The following is a 25,312-nucleotide window of genomic DNA, read 5'->3' as shown; positions in this document are numbered from 1 at the left end:
TTTTTGTTGCCAATAAAAGGAAGCATACTACAACATACGAAATTTGACAACAAAGAAAGAAAAAAATCCAGCAACTCTGGTACTTAAATGCTAATGAAATAAAAAGCCATATTTTAAACAACTCTCTTTTGGAAGTATACTAGTAATTCAGTGATAACACAACAGAAATGTCAGTAATATTCAGTTCTTTAAAAGCTCCATACGTTTGCAATACCAGAGAGATTTACAAATAAGAAAATGTTTTCAAAATAGCTTGGAAGCAACATGATCTCTGAGAAGTTTGACAATTGCAGCTGAAAATAATCTTATTTCTTGCAGATCAGCCTACGTGTTATTAGGAAGAGACAGGTATTAGTACAGTAACTCCTCACTTAACGTCCTCCTGCTTAACGTTGTTTCAAAGTTACGTTCCTGCTCAATTAGGGAACATGTTCGTTTAAAACTGTGCAATGCTTCCTTATGTTGTTTGGCTACCTGCTCTGTACACTGCATGTAAGATTTTGTGGAAGAGCAGCGACTTTACAAGGAAGCATTGCACAAGTTCCTCTTCTCCGCCTCCTCCCCCTCCCTCCCAGCGCTTCCCCCACCGCCAAACAGCGGTTTGGCGGCGCTTAGGACTTTCTGGGAGGGAGGGGAAGGAGCGAGGAAGTGTCACGTCTCCACTCCTCCCCCTCCCTCCCAGAAAGTCGTAAACCTGCCAAACCACTGTTTGGCGGCTCTTAGGACTTTCTGGGGGGTGGGGAAGGAGCGGGGATGCGGTGTGCTCTGGGGAAGAGGTGGGCCTGGAGTGGAGCGAGGACAGGAAGAGGCGGGCCTGGAGCATCCCCCAGCAAAGTCAGTGCCTGTTCTTCTCCAGGTAAGCTGCCACTGCTGCTGCGAAGGTGCTTCCTAGTGTCCTTGTCTACAGCGGGCTGTGCCTGTGTGGGGTAAGCTGGGGCACTTCCCAACCACAGTACCGTACAGTATATAATACCTTTTATCTGCCCCCCCAAAATTTCCTTGGAACCTAACCCCCGCATTTACATTAAATCTTATGGGAAAATTGGATTAGTTTACTTAAAGTTGCATTTTTCAGGAACATAACTACAATGTTAAGTGAGGATTTACTATAATGGGCTATTTGATCATTAGAAACATAGATAGCTTTATATGTTGTCAAGGTTCCTCCCCCACTCTGAACTCTAGGGTACAGATGTGGGGACCTGCATGAAAAACCTCCTAAGCTTATCTTTACCAGCTTAAGTCAAAACTTCCCCAAGGTACAAAATTTTACGCCCGTTATCCTTGGACTGGCCGCTACCACCACCAAACTAATACTGGTTACTGGGGAAGAGCTGTTTGGACGCGTCCTTCCCCCCAAAATACTTCCCAAAACCTTGCACCCCACTTCCTGGACAAGGTTTGGTAAAAAGCCTCACCAATTTGCATAGGTGACCACAGACCCAAACCCTTGGATCTGAAAACAATGAAAAAGCATTCAGTGTTTTACAAGAAGACTTTTAATAAAAAATAGAAGTAAATAGAAATAAAGAAATCCCCCCTGTAAAATCAAGATGGTAGATATCTTACAGGGTAATTAGATTCAAAACATAGAGAACCCCTCTAGGCAAAACCTTAAGTTACAAAAAAGATACACAGACAGAAATAGTTATTCTATTCAGCACAATTCTTTTCTCAGCCATTTAAAGAAATCATAATCTAACACATACCTAGCTAGATTACTTACTAAAAGTTCTAAGACTCCATTCCTGGTCTATCCCGGGTCAAGACGACTACAGACAGACACAGACCCTTTGTTTCTCTCCCTCCTCCCAGCTTTTGAAAGTATCTTGTCTCCTCATTGGTCATTTTGGTCAGGTGCCAGCGAGGTTACCTTTAGCTTCTTAACCCTTTACAGGTGAGAGGAGCTTTCCCCTGGCCAGGAGGGATTTCAAAGGGGTTTACCCTTCCCTTTATATTTATGACATATGTGATGACCGGGAGAACCGCAGGGTGACTTGCCTGCCTGTTGCAAAGGTTGCGGATCTCTTGAGACATCTAGATAGGTTTATGTGTAGTGCTGGGGAGGAGCTGGTGGTTGTGGTTCATGTAGGTACCAACGACACAGGGAAGGATAGGGGAGAGATCCTGGAGGCCCAAATTTAGGCTGCTAGGTAAGAGACTGAAGTCCAGGCCCTCTATGGTAGCATTCTCTGAAAGCTTCCAGTTCCACACACAGGGCCAGTGTCATAAATATAAAGGGAAGGGTAAACCCCTTTAAAATCCCTCCTGGCCAGAGGAAAAATCCTCTCACCTGTAAAGGGTTAAGAAGCTAAAGGTAACCTCGCTGGCACCTGACCAAAATGACCAATGAGGAGACAAGATACTTTCAAAAGCTGGGAGGAGGGAGAGAAACAAACGATCTGTGTCTGTCGGCACGCTGCTTTTGCCGGGGATAGAACAGGAATGGAGTCTTAGAACTTTTAGTAAGTAATCTAGCTAGGTATGTGTTAGATTATGATTTCTTTAAATGGCTGAGAAAATAACTGTGCTGAATAGAATGTCTATTTCTGTCTGTGTGTCTTTTTTGTAACTTAAGGTTTTGCCTAGAGGGGTTCTCTATGTTTTGAATCTAATTACCCTGTAAGGTATCTACTATCCTGATTTTACAGAGGTGATTCCTTTACTTCTATCTACTTCTATTTCTATTAAAAGTCTTCTTGTAAGAAAACTGAATGCTTTTTCATTGTTCTCAGATCCAAGGGTTTGGGTCTGTGGTCACCTATGCAAATTGGTGAGGATTTTTACCAAACCTTTCCCAGGAAGTGGGGTGCAAGGGTTGGGAAGATTTTGGGGGGAAAGACGTGTCCAAACTACGTTTCCCAGTAAACCCACTTAGAGTTTGGTGGTGGCAGTGGATATTCCAAGGACAAAGGATAAAATTAATTTGTACCTTGGGGAAGTTTTAACCTAAGCTGGTAAAAGTAAGCTTAGGAGGTTTTCATGCAGGTCCCCACACCTGTACCCTAGAGTTCAGAGTCGGGGAGGAACCTTGACAGCCAGTTAGACAGGCAGAACTGCAGGGTCTCAATGCGTGGATGAGACAATGGTGAAGGGAGAAGGGGTTTAGATGTATTAGGAACTGGGGAAACTTTTGGGAAAGGGGGAGCCTACACAGGAAGGATGGGCTCCACCTAAACCAAAATGGAACCAGATTGCTGTTGTTTAAAATTAAAAAGGTTGCAGAGCAGTTTTTAAACTGAGGTCTGGGGGAAAGCAAACAGGGGCGGAGGAGCGTGTGGCTTGGACATCCCTTAGGGGAGGATCTATAAATGGAGATTCCCTATGTCCTAATAAGGAGGAGAGGATGGAAGATGATAAAATACAGGTTGGATCTGATGAGAAACAGTCAAAAGAAAAAAAGGTCCCATTCAATTACATCATGTAATGGCAGACAGTTAAAAAGTGACAAGTTTTTGAAGTGCTTGTATACCAATTCTAGAAGTCTAAATAATAAGATGGGCAAACTAGAGTACCTCATATTAAATGAGGATATTGATATAATAGGCATCACAGAAACTTGGTGGAATGAGGATAATCAATGGGACACAGTAATACCAGGGTGCAAAATATATCGGAAGGACAGAACAGGTCGTGCTAGTGGGGTAGTGGCACTAATGTGAAAGAAAGCGTAGAATCAAATGAAGTAAAAATCTTAAATGAACCAAACTGTATCATAGACTCTCTATGGATAGTAATTCCATGCTTGAATAATAAGAATGTATTATAAGAAGAAGAATATATAAGGGATATATTACAGACCACCTGACCAGGATGGTGATAGTGACTGTGAAATGCTCAAGAGATTAGAGAAGCTATTAAAATAAAAAAAACAATAATAATGGGGGATTTCAACTATCCCCATATTGACTGTGTACATATCACTTCAGGAATGGATGCAGAGATAAACTTTCTTGACACCTTAAATGTCTGCTTCTTGGAGCAGTTAGTCCTGGAACCCACAAGAGGAGAGGCAATTCCTGATTTAGTCCTAAGTGGAACATAGGATCAGGTCCAAGAGGTGAATAAAGCCAGACCGCTTGGTAATAGCGACAATAATATTAAATTCAACATCCCTGTGGTGTGGAAAACACCACAGTGGCCCAACACTGTAGCATTTAATTTCAGAAAGGGGAACTACACAAAAATGCGGAGGTTAGTTAAACAGATATTAAAAGTACAACACCAAAAGTAAAATCCCTGCAAGCTGCATGGAAACTTTTAAAAGACACCATAATAGAGGGTCAACTTAAATGTATACCCCAAATTAAATAACATAGTAAGAGAACCAAAAAAGAGCCACTATGGCTAAACAACGAAGTAAAAGAAGCAGTGAGAAGCAAAAAGTGGAAGTTAAATCCTAATGAGGAAAATAGAAAGGAGCATAAACTCTGGCAAATGAAGTGTAAAAATATAATTAGGATGGCCAAAAAAGAATTTTAAGACCAGCTAGCCAAACACTCAAAAAGTAATAGCAATTTTTTTTTAAAGTTTTTTTTAAATCAGAAGCAGGAAGCCTGCTAAACAACTAGTGGGGCCACTGGACAATCGAGATGCTAAAGAAGTACTAAAGGATGATAAGCCATTGCGGAGAAACTAAATGAATTCTTTGCATTGGTCTTCAGAGTTGAGGATGTGAAGGAGATTCCCAAACCTGAGACATTCTTTTTAGGTGAGAAATCTGACAAACTGTCCCAGATTGAGGTGTCATTAGATGAGGTTTTGGAACAAATTGATGAACTAAACAGTAATAAGTCATCAGGACCAGATGGTATTCACCCAAGAATTTTGAAGGAATTCAAATGTGAAATTGCAGAACTGCTAACTGTCATCTGTAACCTATCATTTAAATCAGCTTCTGTACCAATTGACTCGAGGATAGCTAATGTAACACCAATTTTTAAAAAGGGCTCCAGAGGTGACCCCTGCAATTATGGGCCGGTAAGCCTGACTTCAGTACCGGGCAAATTGATTGAAACTATAGTAAAGAACAAAATTGTCACACACATAGATGAACATAATTTGTTGGGGAATAGTCAACATGGTTTTTGTAAAGAGAAATCATGCCTCACCAATCTATTAGAATTCTCTGAGGGGGGTCAACAAGCATGTGGACAAGGGGTAATCCAGTGGATATAGTGTACTTAGATTTTCAGAAAGCCTTTGATAAGATCCCTCACCAAGGCTCTTAAGCAAAGTAAGCAGTCATGGGATAAGAGGCAATCCTCTCATGGATTGGCAACTGGTTAAAAGATAGGAAACAAAGGGTAGGAATAAATGGTCAGTTTTCAGAATGGAGAGAGGTAAATAGTGGTGTCCCCCAAGGGTCTCTACTGGGCCCAGTCCTATTCAACATATTCATAAATGATCTGAAAAAACAGGTAAACAGTGAGGTGGCAAAATTTGCAGATGATACAAAACTACTCAAGATAGTTAAGTCCCAGGCAGACTGCGGGGAGCAACACAAGGATCTCTCAAAACTGGAAGACTGGCCAACAAAATGTCAGATGAAATTAAATGTTGATAAACGCAAAGTAACGCACATTGGAAAACATAATCCTAACTATACATATAAAATTATGGGGTCTAAATGAGCTGTTACCACTCAAGAAAGATCTTGGAGTCATTGTGGATAGTTTCCTGAAAACACCTACTCAACGTGCAGCAGCAATCAAAAAAGTGAACAGGATGTTGGGAATCATTAAGAAAGGGATAGATCATAAGGGAGAAAATATCATATTGCCTCTATATAAATCAATGGTATGCCCACATCTTGAATACTGCATGCAGATATGGTTGCCCCATCTCAAAAAAGATATATTGAAATTGGAAAAGGGCAACAAAAATGGTTAGGGTTATGGAACAGCTGCTGTATGAGGAGAGATTAATAAGACTGGGACTTTTTAGCTAGGAAAAGAGATGACTAAGGGGGCGGGATATGATAGAGATAGGGATATAAAATCATGACTGGCGTGGAGAAAGTAAATAAGGAAGTGTTATTGACTCCTTCCCATAACACAAGAACTAAGGGCCACCAAATGAACTGAATAGGCAGCAGATTTAAAACAAACAAAAGGAAGTATTTTTTCCACATAATGCACAGTCAACCTGTTCTGATCATTCCCGCGGGCATTGGCTATTGTCGGAAGACAGGATACTGGGCTAGATGGACCTTTGGTCTGACCCAGTATGGCCGTTCTTACGCTGTTCACCTTTTATTACAGGAGAAATCTTATCTTGAAGGGATACTGGGAGGTGGAGGGAATTTTCAACATTTTGTTGAACATTGCAAGAATACTATGCTAATGATGTTTTCCATTATATAGGGGAATATATTTTTTGTTTCAGTATCTATAACAGTTTAGAGAAAAGGTTGGAAAATTATGCTGCCATTGTCACCTGAAACTGACTGAAATGTGTACATTTATTATACATGTAACAAGCTTTGAAGAGGAACACAGGTCAAGCACGATATACAAACACATACTTACTTTTCTGTTTGCTTATGTTGCTGCTCTTGAAGTGATACTAGAGACATCATGTGCTCAATCTGCATTTTCAGATCCTTGACCTCTAGCTTTAAATGGTAGCAGTGAAGATCTTTATGGAGCACCTTGAGAAATAAGTTACATAAAAAATATTATTTCAATTTCAGAGCGATACACACAAATTCAGTCTCAAAAAGATTTTAAGAGATTAGCCTGCAATACCTTGAAAAGTAGTTCTGCAATTCACCTACAACTTTTAATTTAATAAATCTTACAGAAGAAATAAAATTTAATTTACGTTAGCATTTCACTGCTATGTCTAACTATTGTCCTATAGTTTTCCATTCACAAACAGATTTGTGTGCTGGATGTAGTTAAGAGTACATATACATACAATAGCATATATCTTGTGTATATCAGAAATCATTCTAGTTTTTTTTTTATTCATGGAGTTTAAGGCCAGAAGGGACCACCAGATCATCTATTCTGACATCCTGTAGATCACAGGCCACCAACACCACCCAACACCTGAACACTAAATCCAAAACGAAAATTATACCAAAATAGTACAGCCCACAGGGGACGAAACTATTATGTGTCTCAGGCAGAGAATAGAAGGACTAAGGTGCACCAATGCCTGAGACCCTTGCAATGGCAGGGAAGTAACTGATATGCACCCAGATAATCCTGGCAAGCGACCCACACTCCATGGTGCAAATGAAGGTGAACCCTCTGCCCCTTCTCCGCCCCCAGGTCACCAATCTGACCTGGGGGAAAATTTACTCCTGAACCCATATGTGGTGATCAGTTAGACCCTGAGCATGTCAACAAGAACCAGCCAGTCAAGCACATAAGAGAGAGAGAGAGAGAGAGAGAGAATGATCAGTGACACCTCATATCACTGGTCCACCCCATCCAGGGTCCCATCTCTAGCTATGGACATTTCTGATGATTCAGGGAAAGGAGACCAGATAAAACTCTTCCTCTGTATCATGATGCCTCCCAACTTTGTATCATGAGCAAATTTCAGTAGCACACTCCCACCTTTTTGTCAAGGTCATTAACAAAAATATTAAATATGATTAGTCATAAGACTGATTCTTAAGGAATGCCACTAGTAACCTCCCTCCAATCCAATAGTTCACCTTTCAGCACAACCTGTTAGCCGGTTCCTTTTCCACCCTAAAATTCGTGTTCTAATCACCATCTTCTTTAGTTACTAATAATTTCCCATATTGCACCATGTCAAATGCTTTACTGAAGTCCATGTATATAAGATGTTATGTACACACACATACATACACCCATACACATACACACACACATACATATATATCTATGTATGTATAGATAATTCCCTTATCTAAAAAAATCAGTTATTTTCTCAAAGAAGGAAATCAGGTTAGTCTGGCATAATCTACTTTTGGTAAACCCATGTTGCATTACATTCCTGTTACGATCTACCTCCATGAATTTAATTATTCTTTCCTTCAAAATATGTTCCAAAATCTTGCACACTACTGAGGTGAGATTAGCAAGTTTGTAATTGCCAAGATCACACTATCACCCTTTTCTAAAATATAGGTATGGTACGACATTAGCTGTTCAGTCACGTGGTACTGCCCCTGAATAGATAGATACATTAAAAATCTTTGCTTCTGGACTAGCAATCTCATGTGCCAGTTCTTTCAGCATTGTGGGAGGGAAATTGTCCCATTCCCCCAGCAGTAACATTTGGGATGAAAATTATAGCTATACCTAACATAAGTTTCATCCTTGTTCATGAATTTGAAGAGAAAGGGCTTATAATAAAAATCCTACACTCTAGTTTCAGTGACTCCTATGCTGATCACCAAGCCTGGAACTCCCTCCCTACACCAGTGTGCCAATACCTTCTTTTAAATACTTTAAAACTCATTTCTGAGTGTCCAATAAATCCTAACCCATGCCAGTAAAAATGTAGTATCACACTATTTTTACAAACTATGTTCTGTTCAGTCTTTTAAATGCCATCAGTGTGCTTACCACTGTACATAGTTAAATATTTTCATGAATGAGAAATAATTGCATTAAAACAATGCAATACATTCAGACGGGGCAGAAGAACTGCTGTATTTGTGCAAGGAAGACTAAACCAGTTGACACTGCTCTAATCAGCACTGGAGGAGTCTTCCATAACTAAAAAAATTCCAGGAAAAAATTTGTTCCCAACTATTATAAGCATGTTTGAGTACAATGTCTGAAATCTACCTTTGAAAGGAAAGTCCTTTTACCTGTGGAATATGGCCATCTTGTCCCAGGAGGCGCATTTCATTTTCAACACGATGCAGCCAATTAGTATTCTCCTCAAAGTGTTTCATCTCCTCTTCTTTCTTCTTCTGCACATGCAAACGACGAGTTTTAAGCATTGCGAGCCTATGATCCCGTTTACAAGTGGCCTGAAATACAACATATTAAATAATTTAATGGGAAACTACCCTGTAACGTTCATTGAGTTCTGTTATGAAAAAGACTTTGCAGGCTTCCATAATTGGGTAGATAAAGTCAAAACAATTTACACAGTCATTGATCTATGTAATATTTGTAAAGTAGCACACTCTTCCTAAGTGCACTACTGAAGTTGATTAAGTTGTTTTATATATTCTCACTCATAGTTCTTTTTCTCTGAAGTCTTTTCAATAGGACTTTTGAGACTATAGTAAATTGTTTAATACTCCTACAAAAATTGCATGTTTTAAAAAATTATTTAAAAGCCATAATGGTCAAACTATAGAATAGACAAGTTACACATACTTATATTATTCTTACAGGTAGCACTGTCTAGTTACTAGTAAACAAAGAATGAAGAAAAGAGCCAGGAATTCTTGAGTTCTAATCCTTGCTCCCCTAATGACAGCATGACTACATGTAGGGCTTGTCTTCACTACGAGCTAAATCAGCGCTACTGCAATTGATGCAGAGGCATCAATTTAGCGGGTCTGGTGAAAATGCAATAAGTCAATGAGAGAGCGCTCTCCCATTGACTTCAGTACTCCATCTCCCTGAGAGGTGGAAACTAAGTGGGCGGGAAAGCATCTACCACCGACACAGCACGGTGTAGACACCGCTGTAAATCGATCTAAGCTACGTCAACTTAAATTACATAACTTAATGAGTGTAACCTAGATCGACTTACCTCGTTAGTGTAGACAAGGCTGTAGGTATATAAGAAAGGAGCAGAAGGACAAAACCAAGAAAGTTTCAACTCGAATTCCTCAAACACTATCACTATTCTAAAAGTGGTGGAGGGGAGTGACCCATATGGTCACCAATGGTCACTGGAGAAACAGTCAGAAATAAATAGGATGAAATTCAATAAGGACAAATCCAAAGTACTCCACTTAGGAAGGAACAATCAACTGGAAATGACTATCCAGGAAGGAGCACTGCAGAAAGGGATCCGGGGGTCATAGTGGATGACAAGCTGAATACGAGTCAACAGTGTAACACTGTTGCAAAAAAAGGTAGGGCTGTCAAGTGATTAAAAAAATTTATCGCGATTAATCGTGCTCTTAAACAATAAAATACCATTTATTTAAATATTTTTGGATGTTTTTTACATTTTCAATATATTGATTTCAATTACAACACAGAATACAAAGTGTCCAATGCCTCACTTTATATTTATTTTGAATACAGATAGTTGCACTGTAAAAAACACGAACCACCAAAAAAGAAAATCAACCTTCTGCTGGTGACATCCGACTCAGATGACGAAAATGAACATGTGTCGGTCCGCTCTGCTTTGGATTGTTATCGAGCAGAACCCATCATCAACATGGATGCATGTCCTCTGGAATGGTGGTTGAGGCATAGAGGGACATATGAATCTTTAGTGCATCTGGCATGTAAATATCTTGTGATGCCGGCTACAAAAGTACTATGCAAATGCCTGTTCTCATTTCCAGGTGATATTGTAAACAAGAAGTGGGCAGCATTATCTCCTACAAACTGTAACCAAACTTGTTTGTCTGTGTGCTTGGTTAAACAAGAAGTAGGACTGAGCTGACTTGTAGGCTCTAAAATTTTAGATTGTTTTTGAGTGCAGTTATGTAACCAAAACACAAAACAAAAACAAACAAGCAAGTAAGCAAGCAAGCAAAAAACAAACTACATTTGTAAGTTACACTTTCATGATAAATAGTTTGCACTACAGTACTTGTATGAGGTGAATTGAAAAATACTATTTCTTTTATCATTTTTACAGTGTAAATATTTGTAATCAAAAATAATATAAAGTGAGCACTGTACACTTTGTATTCCGTGTTGTAGCAGAAGTCAATGTATTTGAAAATGTAGAAAAACATCCAAAAATATTTAATAAATTTCCATTGGTATTCTATTGTTTAATAGTGCGATTAATCACAATTTTTTTGAGTTAATCGTGTGAGTTAACTGTGATTAATCGATAGCCCTAAAAAAAAAGCAAATGTCATTCTGGGATGTATTAGCAAGACACAAGAAGTAATTCTTCTTCTCTACTCTATGCTGGTAAGGTCTCAACTGGAGTACTGTGCCTAGTCCTGGGCTCCACATTTCAACAAAGATGTGGACAAATTGGAGAAAGTCCAGAGGAGAGCAACAAAAATGATCCAAGGTCTAGAAAACATGACCTATGAGGGAAGATTGAAAAACATGAGTTTGATTAGTCAGGAGAAGAGAAGATGGAGAGGGGACATAACAGTTTTCAAGTACATAAAAGGTTGTTACAAGTAGGAGGGAGAAAAAGTGTTCTCCTTAAGTTCTGAGGATAGGACAAGAAGCAATGGGCTTAAGTTGCAGCAAGGGCGGTTTAGGTTGGACATTAGGAAAAAACTTCCTATCTGTAAGGAAGCACTGAAATAAATTGCCTAGGGAGGTTGTGAAATCTCCATCACAGGAGGTTTTTAAGAGCAGATTAGACAACCATGCGTCAGGGATGGTCTAGATCAGGGGTTGCCAACCAGAGCCTGAGAAGGAGCCAGAATTTACCAATGTACGTTGCCAAAGAGTCACAGTAATACGTTAGCAGCCCCCACCATCAGCTCCCACCCACCCCCGCTCCCAGGGCCTCCTGCCCACCAGCAGCCCCTCTGATCAGAGCGTATCCCTTCCTCCCCGCACCTCCCAATCAGCTGTTTTGTGGCATGCAGGAGTCTCAGTGGTAGGGGAGCGAGAGCATGGCAGGCTCAGGGGAGAGAAAAGGTGGAGTGGGGGCAGGGCCAGGGGTTGAGCAGTGAGCACCCCCCAGCACATTGGAAAGTCAGCACCTGTAGCTCCAGCCCCAGAGTCGGTGCCTGTACAAGGAGCCGCATATTAAGTTCTGAAGAGCCGCGTGTGGCTCCGGAGTCACAGGTTGCCCACCCCGGTCTAGATAATACTTAGTCTTGCCTTGAGTGTAAGGGACTGAACTAGAGGATCTCTCAAGGTCCTTTCCAGTCCTATGATTCAATAAGGAGAGGACTATCAAGCAGCAGCAGCAAATGAGGCCCAGAGCAGAGCTGAGGCCCAGACTTGAAGGTATTAGTTATGGAGGCTGAAGACTGGGGCTTTAACGGGCAGTATGCATGAGCCAAACAAAGAGGCAGCCCCATGTAAAGTGAACATGGCAAAAGGTCAGTAGTAGCCCAAGATTGGTTCACAGAATGCAGTACTCAGGACCCCAAACAAATTAACAACCCCAAACAAATTAACATTGATTTCACAAATGCTAGTTAAGGTAATCTTCATTCTCTGTTTTCACTTTCTCATTCTCTCAGCAATTCTTCTTTTGGACTGAGACTTTCCATGTTTTCAGCCCACAGTTTGGTTCCTACCTCCTGCCAGGATGGGGTCTACCTGAGCCTAGCATGGAGGTGGGGAAGGTTTGCATGGCACTCAACACTGCACAAACTCAGCAGCTGGATACAACAACAAAGAGAAAACATAAAACAAATTTTTCATAAATGAAAAAAGTCCTTTAAAAATAAGTGATTAAAAAAAACAAAAAAAACCTTTGTTAACACAGAGTTAAGGTTGCCTGGTGCTACCTCATGCCCATCTAGAAGAGAGAGTCCTCAAATTTGTGAAAACCAGGAAATACAGAATTAAGGTAAATGCCCACACAATCTTAATTCTGCTCCCCCTGAAGCTGGCAATAGGCATTGGAATTATCTTCATACACTCCAGCTGCATGCACTATGTTAGGTGTAGCTGTTTTGAAGAGTGAAGGAATAAATTGGAGCAGCTTGAATGAGCTGTGATTTTGATCTGAGCAGGCCTGGGTCTGAGTGCACCCCAGGTGTGTAAGCAAAGGAAAGAGGTACATATGTAGCTTGAGGTTCCAGTCTACATCTGGCCTGTGTTATACTGGAGATCAGATGATCATAATAATCCCTTCTGGCCATGGAATATATGGATCATCTCAGTGCAGAAATGTAAGACTGTGTCAGTAGCAGGGCACTGGGGCCTTCTTGCCATTGGTACTGTCAGCAGTGAGGTGGAATATGAGAGCAGTCTCTGGATTTAATGATGGGCAGGGGAAATATAGGTTTAGGTGGTATCTTGTGTTCAAGTACGAAAGGGTGGTAAAAGAGTATGAAATGGTTGTTAAATTTTCCAAGTGTGGTATTCTGTCATGGGAGTAAGCTCTCTGTTTGAGCACAGGGCAAGTTCAGCTAGCACTTGTCTATTACACATAGTTCCACTCCGCCTTTACATTGTGTTATGGGCATATTGGGGCATCGCTCAAAGAGGGCAGAGTTAAGGCTGTCTGGGTGTTTTACCATAACTCCGTATTTTCTGGTTTACAGAAGTTTGAGTTTTACTGAACTTGATATTCTGGAAGAGCAAGAACCATCACCAAGCAACATTAACTCTGCATTAATAAAAGTTTTTGCTATTTAAATTTCTTAGTTTTTTTTAAAAGAGAAATGCTTGTTGGTAGGAGTTAATGGTCATTTAGGCAAGCGTAATTCTCACCTACGTTTGCAGATGATATGTTACTGTGGCTAGGTTAATCATTAAAAGACATTGTTTTATGTGGTGCTTTTCATCAGTAGATCTCAAAGACCTTTACATCATTTTCCCCATTTTAGAGATGGGAAACTGAAGCACAGAGCAGTGAAATGACGTGCCCATAGTCATCCAGCAAGCCGATGACAGAGCTAGGAATAGTCCCAGTCCAACAGTCTTTCCTCTAGGTCACACAGTTGCTATGTGATTCCTTGGTGCTCTTCACAACTCCTGTGTATTTGCTATAGTGGAATGGGGATAATGGTCTTACTTTGAAATGTTTGCAGTGTGTAGTTGTTAACAGGGCTGGTGAGAGAAATCCCATGCAAGGTCTATGTTTCAAAACCTTGTCACTTTTCTTACATGATTGTTACCGAAATTTTGAGAGAGTAAGAGAGAGTGGTGTGACTATGTGCTTCTTCACCGTAACATGTAGCCCCTGCCACCAACATTTCCAGTTCTCCCTTCCCAGCCCATTAAGCCATTACTTGGCACTGCAGCAGTCATTAACATTTAAGTTGTTCCTTACTGTCTCCTGCCTTATGCTGCTGAATACATATATCACAGGTAGTTACTGGCAGGCTGCATGCTACCTTGGTTATGTAGCCTTAGCTGCACACCAAGCTGTACCACTCTCTCCCACTATCCATCCCCAGCTGCAGCTTCTGGCCTTGTTTCCTCAGATGTGCCCCGGTCCACTCAGTCCCCACACAGCGGTGATGTGTACCTTAACTATTCATTTTCTGGATTTCAGATATTTAAATTTGTGTTACCCCAACCCCTGATCCCAACTCACATGCAAGGGCAGGGAGTGGGGTTCAGGTACCCAAAGAGCAGCAGATCCTAGGACACACATCAGGCAGGGAGAGGGGCTCAGACTCTTGAAGAGGGGTAGGGCTTGCCCAGATTCCCAGGGGGAATTCAGGGTTGACAACTCCACGACCCCCTTCTTTCTCTGTTACTCCTCACATTCCCCAACTCCTCCTTCCTTCCCCTTACCTGAACCCTCAACTCCTCTTCTATCCCCTACCACCCATTCCCATAAAATACTCCGATCCCTCACTGCAGACCCAAATTTCTTCCCCATTGCCACTTACTCTTGGACCCCCAATCTCCCCTCCGTGTGAGCATTCGCATGTGTAATTTATTTTCTTTTAAAAAACAGTTTCAGCACCTTCTGAATATTCTGCTGCATCAGATGATGTTTAAAAAAATCTACAAAACTTAACAGAGGTAGATTTTCCTCAAATGTTTACAGTTCATTCGCAGATTTCTTCGCAAGGTAGGTTGCAAACTTTTATGTTACCAGAATCTGAACTTCTCGCATTTGGATAATTAACCCTATCCTACACTAACCCAGGAGGCAAAGCCAACTTCAAGACAATCCATGCAAGTATGCAACTTTAGAAAACTTAGGTCAGGTATACACTCAAAAGTTAAATCTACTCAGCTATATCACTCAAGGGTGTGAAGAATTTATACCTCTGAGTGACGTAGTTAAGCTGGCCTAGCCCTTGGCGTAGCCAGTGCTAGGTTGACGGAAGGTTAATCCACCTCTTGGGGAATTTGATTAACTAAACCAATGGGAGAACCCATCCCGTCGCTGTAGTGAGTATCTACATAGAAGTGCTACATCAGCGTAGCCCTGTGAACTGCTCCATTCATATCAGTGGGGGTTCCCTGCCTCCCTCCTCTGAAAAGCATACCCATTCTCAGCTCCTCACCTCAGTCGCAGCAGTCTCAGTGCAGGCTCTCACATACCTATTCTAAGCTCCTCACCCAGAGGGGTAGGGCTTCTTTATATACAGGCTCACAAGGGGTGGGGGTAGGGAATGTGAGTCCCTGGTGTAATGACTGACCCCTAGTTTGATCTCTCTGAGTGAAAGAAAAACAATGCCAGAACGTGCCAGCTTTTTTCCCCCCTCAGGGATTGTATCTTGGGATCCCCTTGGTCAAGTGGCACCATATTTGGATCACTGACTATACCCCATGCAGCACATCAAATTTCAAGGCAATCTGATTGACTGTATAGCTCATAGAGCACTCAACTGAGCTTCAAACACAAAGCTAGTCTTAACCTTAACTATAGCAGAACTATTGCTCTGTTAAAATGGAAAAACATATTATAATCGCTTCATTGTAATAGGTGTTGGAGAAATTATGATACAGGATAAAAATAATGTTTTACAGTAGTACTTCAGAATTCCATTCACTGCAGATTGTGACATGAAAAACTTCTGGAATATGTCAGTCACTCAAAACACCATTTGTGACAAGCACAAGATTTCTGAAACAGCAGCGCATTTCTGACCTTGCCATTATTCATAACAAATTTAAACCTCCAAGTGAATCACTGCACACACTGGAAACCTGAAATTGTTGCCAGTTAAGTTAAATTTTGCTATAACAATTGATTAAAGAGAGGAAAAATTAAATCTATATTTTACAGCTGTAAATTTTTATTCAGAAACTAAATTAAGATTGGAATGTTTTCAGGCTTTACTGACTACTCTTGGATCCTCTGTAAGAAGATTAGGACACCAACCTCTGAACAACAGCAATCATTTGAAATACAGGCCAAGGGATTTTGAACTGCAAGGCCATTGATGGAACTGTTTTAAAAAATAGTAGTTTTCCTCTGTCAACGCTGCAGAAAATTTGGATTGCTTTAAGTTTGGCATGGAGCTTGACAATGCTTGTTGCCAGTACAGTGCTACAAATGGACTTCTCAGATGACAGTGCCTTAAGTAGCTATGCCAGGTGTGCTGCTATGTTGGTAAGTTTGTTGTTGCACAAAAGCAGCATGGATATGTTCAGTCTAGTCAGATCTCAAATTAGCAACTGTGAATCACATTTAAATTGAAATATGAGAGATTTTTGTGTTTAACCGCAACATAAGTGTCAATACGTTCCTTTACTGTGTGAAAACATAGTGTACCTCACACCAACACTACATTTTCTGTATTAATGTCAACTGTTAAAATGTTATCTGATTGTCAATACAGCGTATGCTGCACTGTTTTGTCAAAGCTGTACACATGAACTTATGAAAAGCAATGCAATTTGCATTTCAACAATGTTAAGCATATGTTTATTGGGAATTACAATTGAATTATACACAGCTTGCAGAATAGGCACAGGTAACAAGCCACAGTTAAAATAAATCATATGGAAGAAAGGAAGTCTAGAACCCTTTTACTTTATATTAAAATAAAATTATACAATTTTTGCACTAAAAGCAGAATATCCTATAGTCCTGACTAAAGTAACACATTTGAAAGAATTCAAGTGAGATAGGAGCCTAAGTTTAATTTAGGCAAGTAACTTAGATGCCTAAGTGCTATTGATCTTTAGTGAGACTTGGGTTCTTAAGGGTCTACATCATTTTTGAAAATGGAATTCAGAAGCTGAAGACACTTGAACACTTAAATACAAAAGGTTAGATAGCTGAACCGGATTAAAGGTAAAAATTTCAAAACAGAGGTTCCATACACTAACATGGCAAAATGAAGTGGTACAAAAAACCACTCACCTTTTCTACTCTCTCTTCAGAGCACATCAACTCAATTTGTTCATGGAATTGTTTCTGGTAATATGTTTTCAAAATGTTCTCTTTAAACCGCATTTCCAGCTTGAGGTATTCCTTTCTGATTTCCTCCCGTTTTATAAACAAACTTTTTAGAATTTCTCGAAATCTACCAGAAATAAGGGACAAGTTAAAAAAAAACTGATTACACATGTAGTCCTTTCATGATGCCTGGTTTACTATGATACAACAGAAGCAAACAAAATTCCAATTCTGAGCTAAAAAAATAGATATGGAAAAATAAGGAATCAAAATTAGTAAGTGACCTCAAGAAAAGTTATATTCCTATTTATCTTTCCCAAAATGGTAGTACAAAGAGCAAAGATTCTATACTGCAAATTAAGATCCATACAAAACAAGAGCACACACTCAAGTTTCAAAAGGGGATTAAACTATCCTTGTTTAGTTTAGGAAGTCATTAAAAGGGTACATTTGTTTCCCTCTTCCCCCAAACAGCCACCAACACCACTACAGAAGTACTTCATTTTCAATAGGAGTTTAAACTATGTACAACTCTGATATAAATATGAGACAACTGACACCCAAGTGCAGAGAATCTAAATTCCAAAGATTTAAATCTTCTCTGTTTTCGTCCTCTCCCCGCAGCTCTCAAGGTTTCAAGCCGTCATTTTAAAATAAAATGCCTTGCTCTTTGATTTGTGAAGCTGATATTTGGATTCAAGCAGATACCAGTCAGACTCTCCTCACACAATGAGCTGTGCTCTAGTATTGCAGAAGGCTTCCCATTTCCTTCTTTACTCAGCACCAGGTACCAGTTTATTCAATAGCTAAGGTGATTGCTTCCGTAAGCACATAATGCCTCCTACAAATATTGCAAAAGGACCCCCTCACCCTTTGCAAATGAAGCCCCACCCACTGTAGGTGTCCCTCTCAACTGTTTAATTCCCTGCAAGATCTCATGCATGCTTTGCAATTGCCTGCAGCTAGTGGACAGTGAAACCATACTCAAATGCAGTGAAGGTTTAGGTCCTAATACCTGTGAGGCTGAGGATGGAAAACTAGGGATGGAAGGATGTTTAGGAGAAGGGATCCAATTCTGGGGAAACCTTGATCTCTGGGTAGATCCAGGACCTACTTAGCCTTAGTCCATCACTGTAAACCATTATGTAAATACATTATGAGTCTGCAAACACTAAAAAATGGTACTGTTGTACTATTACTCTTAACGGGGTGGGATATTTACTCTGGAGTCTAATTATTACCATGTCCTTGCTAACATCGTTAACAGATGATAATCATATATATAAAGCTTATTAATTCAACTAGTATATCTATATCTCTGTCTGTCATGTTATCCTATTCATTTGAGAGAACCATAGGAATAGGCTTATAATTTTTGAACATGCAGATATTCCAGATATGAAGTGCCAGCTGTGTTTAGAAATATATAAGGTAAAAGTGACATCTACAGAACTAGCTACAAAAAAAAAAAAACAAAACACCCACGTGTGGGATTCCTGTGGTGTGGCTGGCTGGATTTTTTTGTTTTCCAATAAAATGTGTTCCATCATCAGCAGTTCCTTTTCATAACCTAAGAATGTTTAAAAAATGCTCATGTCTTATTCTAGTATTTTATAACCCTAACCAGACCAAATAGAATTAAAGTAAGAACTCCTCTCCACACTGGCAGATATTCAACTACTTTGGCCAAAATTTTCCAGAGATGATTATTATTTCTGGATAGTAAGGTATATGTAAAATACATAATTATTTAGTTTAGAGACAAACAAAAACAGAATAAATCTCAAAGAAATAAAGCATTCCATTGCAGAGGATCAGAGCAGAGGGGCACACAACTCAGAGATGGAACCATTTAACTCAATTGTCCAGTCAAGTATTTTCTAGTTCAGAGGTGGTCAAACTATGGCCTGTGGGCCGCATCCAGCCCATGGGATCCTCCTGCTCAGCCCCTGAGCTCCAGGCCTGGGAGGCTAGTCCCCGGCCCCTCCCCTGTAGCCTCAGCGTGCCATGCCACCGTTGCAACGCTCTGGGCGGCTGGGCAGCGCAGTTGCAGAGCCACGGCCTGACCTGGTGCTCTGGGCAGTGCGGCTGTAGCGCCGCCAGCCACAGGTGCTCCAGGCAGAGTGGTAAGGGGGCTGAGGGGTTGGATACAGGACAGGGGAGTTCGGGGGTGTGGTTAGGGGTCAGGGGGGTCAGAGAGTGGGGAACGGGGGGGGCAGCAGGGGGCAGTCGGGTATTTGCATTCTACTGGAATAAAGGTGAAAAATCACAATAAGTGACAGTGATTATAAAAGACTTGGGGCCTAAGCTTATAAAACAGTAACATTTTAAAAAAAAATGTGTATGTCACTAAGGAGCCAGTCTCTTTTCAAAATTTTAATTTTATTGCAGAGTTCAGTGCTCACTGTCAGGCGTGTTTAACTGGAACTAGTCACAGTAGTAAGCAGTCTGTTCAGGAGCTTTTCTAGGATTACGTCCCAAAGGTTTGTTGTTGTTTCTTTTAAAAAACCATAACAAATTTGAGGAATAAACAATATATATTTTAGGAGTATTTATTAAAAAAGGATAACTTTAATTTTGTTAGCTTAATGATAAGGTAACATCTAGAAGTTTGGAGTAACTGAGTGACTACAAAAATCACCATCATCAGGCTCTACAATAGCTTCAGACAGTGGCCAGATGTTTTAGAGGGGATGAACAGAATGGGGCAATTTCAAATGATCCATCCTGTCATCCAGTGTCAGTTTCTGCAAGTTGGAGGTTTACTGACACCGGAGCATGGGTTTGCTTCCTTGACCATCTTGGCTAGTAGCCATTATGGATTGATCCTCCATGAATGTATCTAATTCTTTTTTGAACTTGGTTATACTTTTGGTCTTCAGAACATCCCACAGCAACAAGTTCCACAGGTTGACTTCCTCTTGTTTGTTTTAAACCTGCTGCCTATTAATTTCATTGGGTAGCCCATGGTTCTTGTGTTAGGGGAAGAGGCACAAAGCAAACAGAATCTTACTTTGTACTCGTGACTTGTCCTCATTTAATCTTGAGAGATTAATATTATGCAAGTACTGTAATTTAGAGACATAAGTATCCAATTCTGCCTCTAGAGTTTTCCAGCTGAAAGAACAGCAAGGGCCAATTGGAGTAACCCCAGCTGGATAATTCTCAGAAACCTCATTGTGATGGGGTTCTAAAGGGATAGAGCCAAGAAAAAAAAATGCAGACATTTCTAACCATAGTCTTTTCCTCCCTTGCAGAAGAGGCTGACCTAGGAAAATAGTCCAGACCTTTGGGATAACAATTTTTTGATGTTCATTTATTTATTCTCTCTCCCGGGCATACCACATCAAAAAAGAAGAAATAATAGAACAAGGGTGGCCAAACATACTGATTCTCCGAGCTGCAGATGACTATCTTCAGAAATTTGAGAGCCGGGGCACACCTGCTGAGGCTCCAGCCCCACTACTGCTGAAGCCCTGAGCTCCAGCAGGTGTGCCCGAGACACTCTTCTCTACTGGGCATAAGCCCTTACCCCACCACCCCACTGCAAGGCAGCGGTCCTGAGCTATTCTTCCCTCCCCAGTCTGGTAGGTGAAGAATGGGGAGTGGCATGGGGGGGTTCTGTGAGCCACAATTTAACGGTAAAAGACCTGCAGTTTGGCCACTACTGTAATAGAACATCACTGAGAGAAACAAAACACCCTCCCTAAAAACAAAATAATTCAATGAAAACTGTGAAAGTTACAGAAACTAAGAAAGCTACAAATATACACAAAGTCCAAGTGCTTGCCTCTGAAACCTGGGCCTATACAGTACCTATTATGCACAAAGAACACGGTCAGGAAAATATTTGGCAGTAGCAACAACTAAGATAGGGTATGCAGATTCTATACAGTCTGACTACCTGCAAAAATAACTTCATTAAGTGGCTGTACTGAAAGCTAACAAATTAACTGAGAGTGGAATACTCTTCCTCTCCTCAGAATGGCTGTCAGCAGCAGTGCAGGCTGGATGGCACCAGAGGCTGGATGGCAAGCAGGAACAGAAGCAGCAGAAGCTAAGGCTACTATTTTAGCCAGAGTTTCACATAACGCCGCCTCCTTAGCTCTCGTCCCCTAACATCCCTACTCTACTTGCGCTACATTGATGATATCTTCATCATCTCGACCCATGGGAAGGAGGTCCTTGAGGAATTCCACCAGGATTTCAACAATTTCCACCCCACCATCAACCTCAGCCTGAACCAGTCCACACAAGAGATACACTTCCTAGACACTACAGTGCTAATAAGCGATGGTCACATAAACGCCACCCTATACCGGAAACCGCTATACTTACCTACATGCCTCCAGCTTTCATCCAGACCACATCACACGATCCACTGTCTACAGTCAAGCTCTAAGATACAACTGCATTTGCTCCAATCCCTCAGACAGAGACAAACACCTACAGGATCTCTATTAAGTGTTCTTAAAACTACAATATCCACCTAATGAAGTTAAGAAACAGATTGACAGAGCCAGACGGGTCCTCAGAAGTCATCTACTACAGGACAGGCCCAACAAAGAAAGTAACAGAACGCCACTAGCCATCACCTTCAGCCCCCAACTAAAACCTCTCCAGTGCATCATCAAGGATCTACAACCTATCCTGAAGGATGATCCCTTACTCTCTCAGACCTTGGGAGACAGGCCAGTCCTCACTTACAGACAGCCCCCCAACCTGAAGCAAATACTCACCAGCAACTACCCACCACACAACAAAAACACTAACCCAGGAACCAAACCCTGCAACAAACCCCGGTGCCAACTCTGTCTGCATATTCAAGGGACACCATCATGGGACTGAACCACATCAGCCACACCATCAGGGGCTTGTTCATCGCACATCTACCAATGTGATATATGCCATCGTGCGCCAACAATGCCCCTCTGCCATGTACATTGGCCAAACGGGCCAGTCTCTGTGCAAAAGAATAAATGGACACAAATCTGACATCAGGAATTACAACATTAAAAAACCAGTAGGAGAACAATTTAACCTCCCTGTTCACTCAATAACAGGCTTAAAAGTGGCAATTCTTCAATTAAAAATCTTCAAAAACAGACTCCAATGTGAAACTGCAGAACTGGAATTAATTTGCAAACTGGACACCATCAAATTAAGCCTGAATAAAGACTGGGAGTGGATAAGTCATTACAAAAACCTAATTTTACCATACTAATTTTCCCCTACTGTTATTCACACCTTCTTGTCAACTGTTTGAAATGGGCCACCCTCATTACCACTTCAAAAGTGATTTTTCTTCCCTTTGTATTCTACTGTTAATTGAATTGTCTCGTTAGACTGACCCTCCCACATGGTAAGGCAACTCCCATCTTTTCATGTATTATGTATAAATATACCTGCTACTGTATTTTCCACTCCATGCATCTGATGAATTGGTTTCTAGCCCACGAAAGTTTATGCCTAAATAAATTTGTTAGTCTCTGAGGTGCCCACAAGGACTCCTCGTTGTTTTTGGTAACACAAATAATCAAACAATGAAGTTTGATATCTTAGCACATGTTCCCAGATTCTACAATATAAACAGAGCCTTACAAAATTATTAGTACAAAGAAAAAAAAAATAGACCACTTCATGTAAAATACTAGTTTGTCCAGAAATTTACACCACATTCCAGTCTTTTAAATAACTAGATCTTGACCAGTTTCTTTGTATTTTTGATAGAATCTCAATAATTGTTACTGTATGTTACTGTATAAGAAATTTAACATTTCATAGCTCTATCTAGAGCAGCTTCCTACTAGGGCAGGATTGTAGTACATTTTTGGAGATTTTTACCTAGCCTAGTTGCCAAAATCCCATGGAATGGGCTTCAACTACTTCCTCTGGAAGACTATGCAACACCCTAATAGATTTGTCAGGAAACTTTTCCTGACACTGTGCCTAAGTTTTCCATTTCCCAATTTCATTCTATTGCTCCTAGCTCAACACAAAACTGTACCATCCCAAATAATTCCACTCTGTTCTTGGTGTTTACAAATGTCTGATGTTCCCACACACTATGTCTTGCTAAGTTAGCCAAACTGTCAATGTATGGATATTTAGTTATTTATGTTTTTCTTTTTGAGTCCATTTCTCTAGCTTGTGGATTGTTTGCGTTACTCCTCTCTGAATTCTCAGCAGTCTCAATATTTTTCCTGATAAAATGGTGCCCAGAACTGAGTAATCCTCTCTCTACTCCATGAATCCTCTGTATGGTGCTCAGAATTACATTAGCAAAAATGACCAGTGCATCACCTTGCAAACACCATCTAATTCGTTATCCACTATGAGACTTAGGTATGCTTCAGCATTACTCCAGGATAGTTTTCCGTCTATTGACCAGTGTTTTCAGACCTTTATCCTCCCGTTTTATAGGGACCTTTGTGAAATCTTGAAGTGATTAGGCAAAATTGACACATGGCTTAGAATCACTTTACAGCAGGAATAAAGTTAATATATATATCTGACTCAACCAAAGATAGGGAAAGCAATCTTATAGAATCAGCATAACATTATAGGATTAGTGAAACTGCATTTTGTGAAGTTTTAGTTTCATCATATACACCATAATCAAGTACTTTAATTAAAACATTTAGATTCAAGGGGTCTATTTTTATGCATTCCAAGTATATTTGTGAGATTTTCCCAATATATTTGTCTTTCAATATTAGGGAAGAACTCCATTACACTATATGAATCCTTGGCTAGGAAAAAAAAAATTGTGTATAGTGTCCTGCTTTTAACAGGATGACAGTATCTAGCCCAAGATATATCAGTAGTTAAAAAGATAAATTACCTGACAGTTTATCGAACTTCAGTAGCTCCAACATACATAAATCACAGATAATGCAAACTGAACAAATTGTTTAAAAAAAAAAAAAGATTGCATACAAGATAAACATTTTAAAATAAATGCTCAATGGTGAAGTTCAGATTTTTGTAAAGCTCAGTGCTGAACGGTAAACAAACACTGCTGACCAGAGTAAATAGCCACACTTTTGTCAAACTGATAAATATTTAATAGGAAAATATCTACAGATCTCAGAACTTCGCCATTCCCCCCCCCCCCCCAAATGCTGATGTACATGAACTGAGTGGGTACCTTGACTTCCACAGAACTCTTATAGTGTTTTACCCAATAATTTAGCTAGATAGTTAAAGCATCAAATGCTTAAATCTTCTGTTTTCCTTTTAAAAAGAGACAATCAGTCGTCAAGATTTTTTCAGAAAACTTTTTATTTTTCAAATTATCTGAATGCATTTCATGTTCCATTAGAAACATGGATGAGAAACCGGGTAAAATCAATTTGTGTTTTTCTATTTGGCCACTAATCAGTAAGCAGACCAATGTCCTTTTTAGGATTCCAGGAGTGTAGTGTTTTGGGTTTTTTTTTTTTTGGGTTATTGTTTAGCCACACAATTTAAGAAGGATTTTCAGTTAATATGTCACACTTTTTTATCTTTTACACACTTTACAAGTATTTCTTAATTTATACAACGTCTCAGTCAAGTATCTCCATTTTACAGGCTTATTAAAAGGTTCAACTATCTGCTTTTTTTGCTGTATAGTGTGCATGGTTTCTGAACCTTTAAATAGAAAGCTCAATATAATGAAAATTTATACCCTGTTGCTACTTGCTTTTGCTGAACCACTAACTCCAGTCTAGCAGTTAAACTTTTTTTTTTTTAAAACAGGAAAAACTAGATTGTTCCTTTACAGTAGTGTTTTTGCAATCAGAATATTATAAATGGAAGATATGTCCTTTAATATATAGCTTTAGGAAGCTCATATGCCCATGTTGAAATTTAATAGCTGAAAGTTTATCATTGAATAGGAAGTAAAAAAAATAAAATAAAATAATAATGTTCATTAAGGTCACCAACTGATATTTTTCCTGCCATTAAGTTAAAGTTCTGTAGTAGAGTCAAGAGAGACCAATTACAAAGAGTCTGTCCTGAGATTTGTTTTATTTTAAATCCCTCCACCAAGATGTAGTGTAAAACAATATTGAGTATAATGTCACATCTACTCCAGAGGGATCAACATGAACCAAGCTGAAACAAAGATTTTTAAAAAAAGTATAGAACTGATTTTACAAGGCTATGGTAAAATTCTGGAAACCTAAACTTGTGAAAATGAGACCTTAATATGATGTTA

The 25,312-nt window shown here is 40.0% G+C and overlaps 1 protein-coding gene across 1 annotated transcript in view; it reads right to left on the bottom strand.

Moving 5' to 3' along the window:
* KIF18A (kinesin family member 18A) overlaps positions 1-25,312 on the bottom strand; it is a 108,287-nt gene that overhangs the window by 39,731 nt on the left and 43,244 nt on the right. Inside the window, exons 9-11 of the mRNA XM_084631415.1 lie at positions 17,071-17,233; positions 8,801-8,965; positions 6,531-6,652 (exon numbers count right to left, since the gene is read on the bottom strand). Of these exons, the coding sequence (XP_084487541.1) occupies positions 6,531-6,652; positions 8,801-8,965; positions 17,071-17,233 (450 nt within the window). The remainder of the gene's footprint in view (positions 1-6,530; positions 6,653-8,800; positions 8,966-17,070; positions 17,234-25,312) is intronic.

This window comes from Lepidochelys olivacea (assembly GCF_965140295.1).
Source record: "Lepidochelys olivacea isolate rLepOli2 genome assembly, chromosome: 6".
NCBI lineage: Eukaryota > Metazoa > Chordata > Testudines > Cheloniidae > Lepidochelys > Lepidochelys olivacea.
This window is presented reverse-complemented; position numbering and strand designations above follow the sequence as displayed.